At 47.9% G+C, this 13,059-nt stretch overlaps 1 protein-coding gene across 1 annotated transcript; it reads right to left on the bottom strand.

Moving 5' to 3' along the window:
* Window positions 1-1,780: 1,780 nt before the first annotated feature.
* On the bottom strand, window positions 1,781-5,643 carry LOC119095856 (uncharacterized). Its single transcript, XM_037218708.1, has 7 exons — window positions 5,329-5,643; window positions 4,649-4,789; window positions 4,107-4,221; window positions 3,589-3,692; window positions 2,981-3,172; window positions 2,619-2,753; window positions 1,781-2,052 (listed from the first exon to the last, which is right to left on the bottom strand). The coding sequence occupies exons 1-7, from the start codon at window positions 5,602-5,604 to the stop codon at window positions 1,945-1,947; spliced, it is 1,071 nt and encodes a 356-aa protein (XP_037074603.1). The 5' UTR covers window positions 5,605-5,643; the 3' UTR covers window positions 1,781-1,944.
* Between the last annotated feature and the right edge of the window lie 7,416 nt (window positions 5,644-13,059).

Here is a 13,059-nt window from a genome sequence, read left to right as displayed (position 1 = left end):
TAAGTTTTTAGGGGCGTCTTAAATGCGATGGTTATTTACGCCCTGGTTTGGTGATCGCCTCTCGGAGGTATTCATTATATATCAGACGAAATAGGCGCATGGACTTGCCGACGCACAGCATGTCCCTCTCATGTTTTTTGGAGGGCGCAGTTTTCATTTGATTTTTAGACCATCTTTTTTGCGTGCAAAGCCCAGGAAACACTGACTGGTACAACGGGCACCTTCCCCCGGGCACTTAGGCTTCGAGATGGAATATTTCACCATCAACGTTTTTATCTTAATGTCCTTCGCCTGGGTTATGCGTACGTGCAGTTTTGATTTTCTAATGGCATGTTTGACTTTCCAAATGAAGTGTTAATTTATGTCATGGGTGTTAAGAACTCGTCTGACAGGGCGTGTTTACGTTTTTTACCGCCCATCCAATAGCGTGATCTGGATTTTACCCCGTTTAGTATTAACCCTAAAAGTTGTTGGGAGTACTGATTAAGCCACAGCAAAGAACTATCTATGCTCTGTCTTTCTTGTTCGCTGCTTGATGAATTGTCTAAAGCCCTGTGGAATGTATTTGGAATTATACGCTGTTCAATTTTAAGGTTGGATGCGCATATCCGCAATACGAGATTATACCATTGTTGTTTGGCTTGATAAAAAGCTTTGCTTCTAGTGGCATACGGCTGTTCTTCCTTCCGTCCGTCACTAGCGTGTCAAATGTGAGATTCCCTCTCCATTCCCTGTAGGCTCCTATATCCCTGTGTTATCTAACAACCACCCCGATTGTGACCAGCTTTGAATGATTGGTTGCCGACTCTTTGTAAGATACTTGCATGCTACCTTGCCTCACTGGATTCAAATTATGAAATGGCCTTACCTGACTGGTGACCTGTGTTTGCTGAGCGTCAGATAAGAATGTGACAGAGATGGTACAGGACTTCATAGCTACATGATTTAATATTTGTATCAGCCCAGTGCATCATATTTGCAATGCGCCCTCGTCATATTTTCCACCAGAATGTGCTCGTTTGCCTTCACAGCTTGGTAGGCCCAATCGTAAACATAATATTTTCTTTTCTGCTTTGCGCACAGCGCAGAACCCAGTTTAGTTTTACCGACCACTGGACCCCGCTGAGAGGTACTCACCATACCAAACAATTCGCAGCAAGCATGGAGCATGCCGGAGAGGTTGCTGGGTAGCATGGCGGTAGGCGGAGTCGTGCCGCAAGCTGGATTTTTTTAAGTTAACATCGCTTCGTGGAGACGCAAATAATGAACCTCGTTCCCCAAAGCCGCCTGCCAATGATTCCAATTATGTGTTGTATTCAGATGCCACCGGTATCGGATGCTTCATGACGTTTTCTTCCAGATGAGGAAAGACAATGCGATCGTTGATGGGGCTAAAAAGTACTGAGGCTACTGCTGCTGACTCCACACAGTCCCGATAGTTGAAGAAGCCTGCTGTTCTGACGGGACTTACACACAGTCTTGGCCTGGCGTGTCTTTGTTCTTAGCAGCAGCAACTGCTCCTGGCATTAACTGAATTCCAGTGTATGGATGTGCGCTTCGTTTATCTGTACATGTTATTGAAAATATCGCACATGAGATAGAACTTCGCTGATTATAAACGACGTGCCGGATTTGGGTTATGCCTATGGACGTCGGTTTCATTGTAAAATTCTGCCCTAACGTACTGCGTTATGCTCATGGCGACAAGTCTCTTGCATGGATTTTGGTTCGCGGAGGAAAATATACTTCTACCGCCACTGACTGCTTATAACACATAGCATAGCATAACGGGTAAATATGTATTTTCCGACAACCGTGCAGAGCAGTAGACAAGACGCCAGTTTTCATTGCAAATTTGACCGAATGGTAGTCCGCACAGAAACCGAAACAGGTATTCATCTGTTCGGCCGACATGGTCGTTGACCTGTCAAGTCTTGCCGTTGTCTACCACCAGCGCTTGCCAGAGTACTTCGGGTGGCGCCTAAAGACGTGCCGACTGAAGCCGCTCAGGTAGCTGGAGACGTAGCTGGAGCTGAGCCTTCTCGGAGAAGCCTGAAAAAACACTTGGTGAGTCTGGCAGGTAACGAGAACCCATGCCGCTTGAAACGTCAAACCGTGCTGACGGTCCTAGCCTTGCACGTCCTGTGATACGCCATATGGTATGATTTAATTATTGACATGCATGCCCTGAGCCAGGTACACTCTGGATGTGATAAATGACGTAGCACACTCCGGAAGTGGGAGAGTCTGGATCTGATAAATAAACTAGCACATTAAGGACGTTGCACACTCCGAATCGGATACATGGCGTAGTGCACTCTATACGTTGCACACTCTCCAACCACCGACACGAAGACACCGCGGAGAACGCTGGCTCAGTCAGGTTGAGGCCAGAGGTCTTCGCGGGCAAGATTTCCATTGCCGAAAACACCTGCTAACCACAGAGCTGTTTATATAGCCAACTCCTACATATTTTTCATCTGTCGCACGCGCTGATGAACGACGCGTTTGGATTTTCTGGCACTTCAGTTCGAAAGTTTGGAAACGTTTCAATGAACGTTTGCTTCAAAACTTACCAGTTTGCATTGACAAGTCATCAGCAATGCTTAAACACTTGCCTTGACATGAGCTCTGTAGTAGCTGGGGAAGACTGACTGGAACGACAACCTAGACCGGATGGCTTGCGGCAGGGTGAGGTACCGGACAGCAGCCAGGGACAGCAGGTCCGAGCGGATCGCCCCCGAATACTGCTTCTGTAAAACCGCCAATACCAGGTCATCACCCCGTTCACCCTTCCCGAAGATCATCCAACGAAAACAGACTGACCGACTTTACGCATTGACAGGTCGCGTCACACCAGACTGCGCCACTTGTATCTGGTTCCATCTCACTTGGCTAGTCAAACATTTGGATTACCCACCACGGCATGGGCACAGCCGTTCATCTTTCGTGGGAAAATTTGTCGAGTCTCTGCACTTACCACGAACGGGTGGATCAACCTTCTGATGGTGTTGCGGGTGATCCTGCTGATTTGCCTGATGAAATTACGCTGCACGATTCCGGCGTGGCGCAGATAGGCACTCAGTCCTCCGAGCGAGGCTTGAGGCTGATAGAAGCGCGGCAAGCCGATACCGGAGAGCACGGGCAGCAGACTGGCACCCGTGTATGTGGGCTGGCGAAATAACCACACGGTGCTGGTGCTTACAACACCCTTCACACTGAGGATACGGACAAATGGCAGCACTGTGATGCTGATACCAGCCAGGGCGAGGCCGAGACTTGCGAACATATGGAATGATGCAGGTGTCAACAGCAGCCTGGCGTCAAATCAAGCATGAAAATATGGAAGTGTACGAATATTCTCAACGTTTTCCTTCGTGCGGGCAGCTCGGTTGCTGTAAGTTGCTTGAGATATTAAGAGCGAACGCACCTCGTAGCGTTGATAACAAACGGCACGTCTGCATTCCCTTTCTCAAAAGATGCAGAACCTAATGAGGTGTTCGGTTCGAGTGCTCAAGAGCGCATGGCTTGAGTTGTAATGCAGTCTTACAGCCAAGAAGTAGATGATTGCACCATCATCGGACTTACAGTGGCGATGGAGGCTCTGATGGATTGGAAGACGGCGGGATAAGCGGGTAGCGACAGCCTGTTGAAGGTCGAGTGCAGGGAGCCGACGGCTGGAATGGCTCCAACTGAAACAGACGGGCATCGTCGGACGTTTGCCAAGCTAGTTCTACTCTGACAGTGTTACATTATCCAAAACATGCTGTTGCCTTCATATGGCGTTTGCTTTGTGGTCTCCTGGTATCAAAAGTGCCATGGTTGTCACGTTTTCGTTGCCACCTGGTAGCTGAGCAAAAGCGACCAAAAGCGATGTCTTAAGAGATTAAGTCGTGCAGACATTTGGAAACATTCTAAGAGATTCCAAGAACACAACTCAAAACATCCCAGCTTCCTTTCGTGGGAGCGTTCACTAGCATATAAAAAGGGCAGTCCACTCGGCAGGTCAGTTGGCCCGATGCATGCCGGACTCATGCGCATCACAGATATGTATCCATACATCACATCCCGATCTGGTGTACATATTTCCGGATGCAACAACTCACAGTGGTGACCATGGAAGCCCAGCACACGTGTGCTGAAGAAGGTGTTGAAGCTGGACACGGACACGGGGCGGTACTGCTGTGCGGCCAGGCGGATGTCGAGGAGAGCCAGAGGCACCTGCAACAGAATACCGACACAATGACGCTCAGCTGGGATGCAGCAGTGCAGCAAGCATGGTCTGCCCTTTGAAAACAAGAGTATAGGCCTTCCTATAAGTGTTGCTCATCTAGCAACAGGCAACAACTCAGAACTAGTTGAAGAAAAAAAGTCTAGAAAGAACTGGAAAGAAAAATCACCAATTATTTTGTATTTTACGCACGAATTGTCGCGACTTATAAAACGGTCTTGAGCATTACGACCGACAGAAAAATTCATCCTATCATTGTCAGCTCCTTTTTGGTGTTTCACAGAGCATCGCGGCGTGCCAGTTGTGAACAACCTAATCATGACGAGCTAGGCAATATTCTAGCCATTATGCGATCTCCGACAATTGCAGCGCTACAAAGTCGTATTTGCGGTGTGTAAAATTCCAGGCTGTACTCACGATGACACCGCCCCAGTGCGGGTACTTGTATCTGCCCAGGTACGATCTCAGTCCGCTGAGGTAAGAACCTTGGTAGAACGGAGACGGCAGAGCCCCGAACACAGCCCTCAAGAACACCAGGCGGCCAGACAGGGCCGGGATCTGCGCAAACGCATGTCTTATCTCAGAGCCATTGAGTCAAAGACGGATGGCACTGAACGCATGTCACATAGCACAAGATGTTGGTGAAGCCAACAATAGAGCAAGCAGACATTGCTCAACAGGTCCTGCAAGTAAATTACTAGAACAACAGAGCAGGGAGACATTGGTCCAAAGGCACCGCAAAAACATTGCTAGCCGTGTAAAGTAGATAAAAGACAAAGACATAATGTACACATCGGACATCGCGGCAAGATAATGTTTTGTCTGGAAGTTTCAGAACAACATGTACAGTTCGCAAAGTGAGCTCTGTCATACGTTAACAAGCAGACGACTGGCTGCAGAAAATTCTAATTGCCGCGAAGTTCAAGCCACCTTAAGGGGAGAGTGACATGTCCCGCCACATTTCAGCCTGTGTAGACTCTGGTAGAAGATAGGTGTACGATGCGAGCAGACCAAGGAACAGAATATTCCTGGTGAGCTGAGAAGTGACGTAGGTGGCCGCTGCCAAAATCACCATACGCTTACGGCGGTATACTCACGCTGTGGTACTTGATCTGGCTGTAGATGGGCAGCTGCTGTTGACTGAGGATGTAGCGGATGATGTAGGCAGCCGGCAGGCCGGGCAGACTGCTATAACGCCTCTGCACCAGCTGGATGGCCGCGCTATAGTGGCTGGGACTCAGCAGGCCTCCGAGCACAGCGCCATACGGGTTGGGCCGAACGATGATCTGCCCGAGGCCATGGCCGTGGCCGTGGCCGTGGTTATGAGCGGCTGCCACCGCCGCCAGGGCGACCACCAGAACGGTGCGGAACATGGCTGCTCTGCTGCTGTCGGTATTGCTCGGCCTCAGACCGTGCTACGAGCTGCTGACGGCTGGTGCCCGCTTTTATACGCGCACAGGGCGCACCTTTGCGCTCGTGTCAGCGCCACGCGCGTGGGCGCGGACCGGGCGAGTGACGAGGGTGACGGCACCAGGTCTGTCACCCTTGCAGAATGATGTTTGAAAAGTGCAAGCTGGCCTATGTGGCGTTGTTCTTTTTGCAATTGTAGACAGTATCTGATGATAAGTTTTTTCTGAGACGCTAGCAGATTACCGGCAAGCTCAAATTTTGAAGGCGCATTTGATTTAACACGGTTATGTTTAGTATTGAGGTTTTACGTAACCAACATAGATCGACGCATAACAAGTTCACAGTTGTCATACTGTGAGACAATTTCCAACTTGATAAGATAGAGGTATGCAACAATTAAAATCTTGTCCTGCCGGGATTGAGTCGACTGTATGCGAAGTAAACGCGATGTTGATTTTTTGGGGTTTTATTTTCGTTCTGTCTTGTTATCAAAATTGCGAGTTTAGACCACAAGCATTGCATAGATGGGGGCAGGGTGCACATTGTCGTAGTGAAAGGGTAGGATAAGTTGGAAGTCATTGTCCCTTCTGGGTCAAGATGTTCTATGTGTTATATACGAGTATGATGTCATATTACATGACGATGAATGAATGGGTGATATAGGCGTGTCCAGTTTTCTAAAAGAGAGTAGTACTTGCACACGGCTGGGTTGTAGCCCACTGCTGCGTTCGTCAGCTGCTGACAATCATTAACTGTCAAGCAGCTGTCCATTGCTGTCAGCCATAGCGTTGACTGGTCATAGTCTTTGTGTGATAGATGGCTATCTCCTTTTGCCCATCCGGGCTTGCCCCTGGAAAAGTTTTAAAATGTTGTGTAGTGCAAAGAAGTCGGGAAAATATGCATGCCTACATTTGCCGTTATGCGTAACCGTCGGGACGTGCCGAGGTTTCAGTTTTAACTTCGAACTAAGACTGGAGTTCCTTTCCTCGAAAGAGATAAAAAAAACTCTGCACACGCTGTTAGAAATGCTTTACGCTTTTGAATGACTGTTTCGATTTTGTTTTTGGAGTGCTAAGGTATTCTGCGGGTCTTCTGTATATTCAAAGGTAGATCCAGTAACCGTGGATGCTCTGCACATTTGTCACACCCACCTCAAGGATAAATTTCGGCTTCAAAGCTGTTGGAAGAGCCAAAACTGTACAAAACAGCTGGAGGTGTGCACGACAAACATACAGGAACAAAATAAGTTTATCCGTGATAGTCGGGCAGATATTGTGGCGTGACAGTTCACTGTCAAATCTAGTTTCTTTTATTCGCCCCTCTTGTAGAACAGGTAACATGTTAAGCACCAGTCCGTCAGGAGATTACAGTTTACATGGTGTCCCATTGGGAAGTTAAGTTCATTGTTGTTTGTTTTGTTTATATTAAACACTTGACGGAAGCATCATGTCTTGCACCATGCAAACTGTGTTGTTAACTGGCTGGATCTATCTATCCTCCAACTGTTTAACACGTAATGCCACTTTTGCTAATCCCAATTATATGACGCCTGCCTGCGCCGTTGTTGAAATTTCAAACACCATAAAATGCTAGCTGTGCTGGATGTGCTCAATGTAGCCTTTTTGCCTTAACGGCTCTGAGACAAAACATGTGTATGCGAAGATCCCAGCCCTGTCTGGCCGCCTGGTGTCCCTGAGTTCTGTGTTCGGAGCTCTACCGTCTCCGTTCCACACGGACTCTTACCTCAGCGGACTGAGATCGTACCTGGGCAGATACAAGTGCCCGTATTGGTCTGGTGTGCTCGTGAGTATAGCCTGGGTTATTCCACCCGCAGAGTATTATAGTAAAGCGCTGTAACTTTTCAACATAGAGCATTGCCCATATTGTCCACAGAGCAATATAATTTGTATATATATGCATATATATATATATATATATATATATATATATATATATATATATATATATATATATGTATATATACATATATATATATATACATATATATATATATGTATATATACATATATATACATATATATATATATACATATATATATATATATATATATATATGCGTGTGTGAATTTGAACAATGCAGACAGCTTATTTATTCATCTAACTAATTGAGGCCTTGAGAATTTCTATCCACCTCGTTGAACGAAATATTCTCGACAGCTTTAAAAGGTACACAATTTTTGTGTCATATGAAATGTGATTGGTGACTTTTGCAGTTGCGAGTTTATATAATTGAGTAATACCTAAACGAATGCCTATTTCTTTGTTTCCGAGAGGCAGGCCACGCTCGCAGCACAGTGTATTCTAAATGAATACCACTGTGTTTGCATTCTGTTGCAGGCGCCTCTGGCTCTCCTTGACATCCGCCTGGCCGCACAGCAGCACCGGCCCGTGTCCGTGTCCAGCTTCAACACCTTCTTCAGCCACACGTGTGCTGGGCTTCAATGGCCACCACTGTAAGTCATTATATCCGCAAACATGAACACCGGATGTGCGTGTCACATGCGGATGCATGTACATGATGTACGAGAACTGGTAAATATCTCGTCTCATCTGTGCCCTGCCATGACCTGCTGATAAGCCACTGGTCGTTTTAACGACGGACAAGTGCAAACTCTTTTATTTTTAATAGAAATTCAGCAAAAAATAAAGCTGTTGGACGTATTCAGGCGTTCAAACGTTAGGCGTACCCGACAACAAACGTGTAGTGAAACATCTAATTTCCTGACAACTGCTGCACCAGAGGACCACAAAAGACGTCAGTTTCAGGAAATAGGAGCATCGAGGCATCGCAACAATTTCAGAGTGACTCAAGGTGAAAATTAACCAATGCGGCGGTCTTTGTTGCAGTCGGAGCAACCCCCGCCGCCGGCTATCCGCACTCGCTTTTCAACTCGCTGTCGGTGTCCGCGCACCCCACCGTCTTTCAACCGATCTCTTCCTCCACCAGTGCCGTAAGTCTCATCCCATGTAGCAAGCTGTTAAGATCTACCTCGCACTGGCATGTGTTTGTAGCTTCCACAGCCAACCGGCAGGGTTGTTGGTGCCCGGTCTCGGCCATGTCGACAGTCTCAGTTCCGTGGCGGCTGTCACAACCATTACGGCGCAGGTCGCGGTGCCCTAGCCCCGTAACACGGGCAGTCACGGCCACCATTACCAGCATCACGTTGTTGGTCTCAAATATCGTTGGGAATAAGTTTGTCTGTATCAACACCATGTGGTTATTTCGCCAGCCCACATACCCGGGTGCCAGTCTGCTGCCCGTGCTCTCCGGTGTCGGCTTGCCGCGCTTATATCAGCCTCAAGCCTCGCTCGGAGGTCTGAGCGCCCACCTGCGCACCACCGGGATTTCCCAGCCTACGATCGTCAGTCAAATCAGCGGGATCACTCCGGCTTCCATGAAAGGTTGATCCACCTGTACCCATGCCATGGTAGGTAATCCAAATGTTTGATTAGCCAAGTCAGATGGAGCCAGAGACGAGTGACACAGTTTGGTGTGATGCGATCTATCAATGCGCAAACATCGGTTGATCTATTTTCGTTTTCATGATCTTCGGGAAGGGCGAACGGGGTGATGACGTGGTGATGACGCTTTTGCAGAAGCAGTATTCCGGGGCGATCCGCTCGGACCTGCTGTCCTTGGCTGCTGTCCGGTACCCTGTCGCAACTAATCCAGTCCGGAGTGTCGTTCCACTCGGTCTTCCCCAGCTACTTCAGATATCACGTCAAGGCAAGTGCTTTAGCACTACTTTTGAATTGACAATGAAAACTGGTAAGTTTTAAAATAAACCTTTTTGAAATTTTCCCAAATTAGGAACGTAAGTACCGAAAGTCCAGATGTGTAGGTAACCGGTGGGTACGACAGATAAGGACTCGTTAACAGTTGGGTATATGAACAGCCCTATGGTTAGCGGGTAGCCTGGGCAGTGAGAGAGAGAGAGAGAGAGAGAGAGAGAGAGAGAGAGAGAGAGAGAGAGAGAGAGAGAGAGAGAGAGAGAGGGGGGGGGGACGGTTTATTGAGAAAAGCATGGCTTCGAGTATCAACTCATATAGCACATGTGCGCAGTATACATATGAAGTAGGATATTACTTAGTTGATAGTACATCTGTGCTTATAAGAGTGGTTATATGGGGAAGTACAAATCTTACCCGTGCAGGGCTATAGCCTTAGCCTTGCTGAGCCAGTGATCTCCGCAGTCAGGTTTATGTCTTCGGTTTTGGGACATGTGTAAGGTCCAGAGTGTACTACGTCACGTATCAAATTCAGAGTCTGCAACGTCCGGAGAGTACTATGTCATATATTAGGTTCGGAATGTGCAAGGTCCAGAATGTATCATGCCAAGTATCAAATAATGCCGAAACGCGTATCGCAGGACGTGCCACGCTAGGGTCGTCAGCACAGTGTTGCTTGTTAGACAGAATAAAAGTCTCGTTACCTACCGTACTCACCAAGCTGCTTTTCTTTCAGGTCCCGAGCAGGCTCAGCTCCAGCTACGTCTGGAGCTACATGAACGGCTTCAGCAGGTACATTTTCAGCCACATCCCGAAGCACTCCGGCAAGCATTGGTGGTAGACAGCACCAAGGCTGGAAAGCTGGACGGGTCAACGACGCCGTCAGCAGAACACATGAATACCTTGTTTTAATTCCTTTACAGGCTTCCATTAAGTCCCGATTACAATGAAATGCTTGCGGGTTGTCGATGACTCTTCTCGGCTGTAGGGAAATACATGCTTGCTTCTTATGCCGTGTTATATGTTATAAGCGGTGACAGGTAGTAAAAGTGTATTTTCTGTGGCCTTCTAAACTTCATGCAAGCACACATCGCCAGCTGCGCAACACAACACCTTTGGATGCAAGGTGCAATTGAATCCACGACCAGCTGCGTAATCCGGCTCCGACGCATCATTGATAATCAGCAATAGCCTCTCTCAAGACTGTCATTTCAATATCATGCGCACAAACCAAGCCCACAGACATACATTCGAGTTTGGTTAATGCTGGGAAGAACAGCTTCAGCTAAGAACAAAGCCGGACCTGCCGAACACTGCGCGATAGGTCACATATAAGTGCAGGTGCTACATAAAGGACTACAGGTACAAGACGACCTACTACTGGATTTCCTTCTTTTGAACTGTGGAAAAACATAGCGAAGCATTTGACAGCCAGGGCAGCTGAACACATGTCAGAATTCCAACCATTGACAGGTGGTCTCGAGAGACGACGTCCAACATTCGCGTTTCCACGGGGTCATGTACACATACAAAAGGTAAACAATGCATTTTGCCCAGATGAACGGAGGTGCAGCAATAACACAAATGTATGCTTCAAATGAGTGCATGCTTTGCTTTGCTTCCGCCGTCGGTCTGTGAGGAGCCATGTAGGATGCTACTGCACCGTGTGCCATCAGACGCGCCGCACCACCTCAGACGGCACACTGTCTTACGTATATGGCTGCCGTTTCAGCGTAGCTCTTACAATACCTATTGTCTTCAGTTCCCGCATGAGCCCAGGTCGAGCTATGTCAACTTGTGCGGCTTCGATTGCCGCATCGTTCCCTCATCACAACAAAGAGAACCACTTCAGCAAGATGTGGTGATAGAATGTGACCGTGTGTTAAACACCTGAGATGCGACTAGTGGTGCAACCTGGAGAAATGAGAGCGTGTTTCGGCTCGTCTTCGGAGACTGATTTCTACGGCATTTGTGGTGAAATGTGACTCTTTTTGTGTGGACATCACATGACGTAAAAACATAGTGTTTTCTATGTGATGTTTGACAAGCAGACACTGGGTGCTGCAGTTGCCCTCCAACTGCAGTTTACGTGATGATGGAGACCTTGGTGATGATGATGTGATATCATTGTGTATTGGCCGCTAAGGCGCATATCTCGTCAGTCAACATAACCTTTGTTGCTCGAATCACCCCTTGACGGCAGAAAATGAGCTGCAACGGCCTCCCGTAAAAACAATTGCCATAGAACAGCATCACGGAAGAATGTATGTAATCAAACCAGTCCAACCAAATTTCGTTTCAATTATTTTCCTCGATTATGACAGAATATTTACGCCGCATTGCTCGTTTATTTGGACTGCAGTTATGGTGGCATCAAACGTAGCAACTCTACGATGCTGCTAAATGGGATGTCAGTACTTTCCACCATCGTGCCATCGTTCTCGATGATCTTTCCTTCTACAACCTTTATGTGTTGGCATATCGCCACATAGTCTTTCCATCCTTCATGCCACCACGTGGACCGACGGTGGAAGCAAAGCAAAGCCTAAACTCATTGTAAGCATATAGCTTTGTTATTGTTGCATCTCCGTTCCTATGGGCAAACCATACCTGTTGCCTTTTCGCATGTCGACGCGGCCCCATGGAAACGCGAATATTGGATCTCATCCACCAAGGTCACCTGTCAATGGTTGAACTGCCATCAAACTGCCATCAAGCTGCCAGAACCGCCATCAAACAGTATGTGTCAAAAAAGGATCGCCCATCTTGATCTCAGGAAGCCTGGATACACAGCACAGTTGTCAATAGCTTTCAGAGACGCTCGATGTGAGACACCCATCCGCCGCCGCGCCGCGCCTCCTGGTGCTAGACACCGCCCGCTCACCAGCCCGGCCGTTGGCAACTGCAATGCCTGGAGCATGCTTAGTGCCTTTGTTTGGCCAGACGGTTATATAAACGGTATTCGAGCTGAGGGCTTACATGGAAGAGGCTGAATATATGAGATAGTTTTTCAAAAGTTTCAGTTAAGTACACAGAACTTTCCGAAAATCGCAGTTTGGACCACTGGTAATGTTTATGGGGCATGCAATCAAGGCATGATGCTGCCATTTAAGGCGAAACCACCAGCCCTGTGACAACCCATCACCAAATCGTGACATTATCTGTTGAGATTAGTAGATTTGCATCCGCTGCTCACAGTGACATGTCTGTTGTAGCTGCGCCGTCGGGTCAGATATCGGGGCCATGCCACCCGGGGCTCACTGCTGGAGCGCTCACGTCATTAGTGGCAGCGTATTTCGACGACGCCTCCGATAGGTGGGCGCAGACTGTCCAACGCTCAAAAATTGAATGTGAGTTGTCGAAATGATGTCACACGGTGTCAACCAAATTACCGCTCTTCAATCAATAGTCCGCCCGACGAGGATTCGTGAAACTGTGTCCATAACACTTGACCTTCTCGCCTGAAAGCGACATCGCCTGTTAGTGGTGACATTTTCGTTGCTAGCCCACCTTTGCACAGCGGATACAGCTGGCACCGGGCCTGTGCGCAGAACTGGGCCTGTGCGTCACTTGTCACTCAAACTGGCTGCTAATGCCGCCAGGTTTTGGCGCCTTGCATAAGCTGGGACCTTTGCAGAGTGAAACGGTCTTCCAAAGAGAATGGTGAA

This window comes from Pollicipes pollicipes, unplaced genomic scaffold (assembly GCF_011947565.3).
Source record: "Pollicipes pollicipes isolate AB1234 unplaced genomic scaffold, Ppol_2.1 Scaffold_4219;HRSCAF=4965_pilon_pilon_pilon, whole genome shotgun sequence".
Classification (NCBI taxonomy): Eukaryota; Metazoa; Arthropoda; class Thecostraca; order Pollicipedomorpha; family Pollicipedidae; genus Pollicipes; species Pollicipes pollicipes.
The sequence above is the reverse complement of the archived record's forward strand: the minus strand, read 5'-3'. Positions and strand labels throughout refer to the sequence as shown.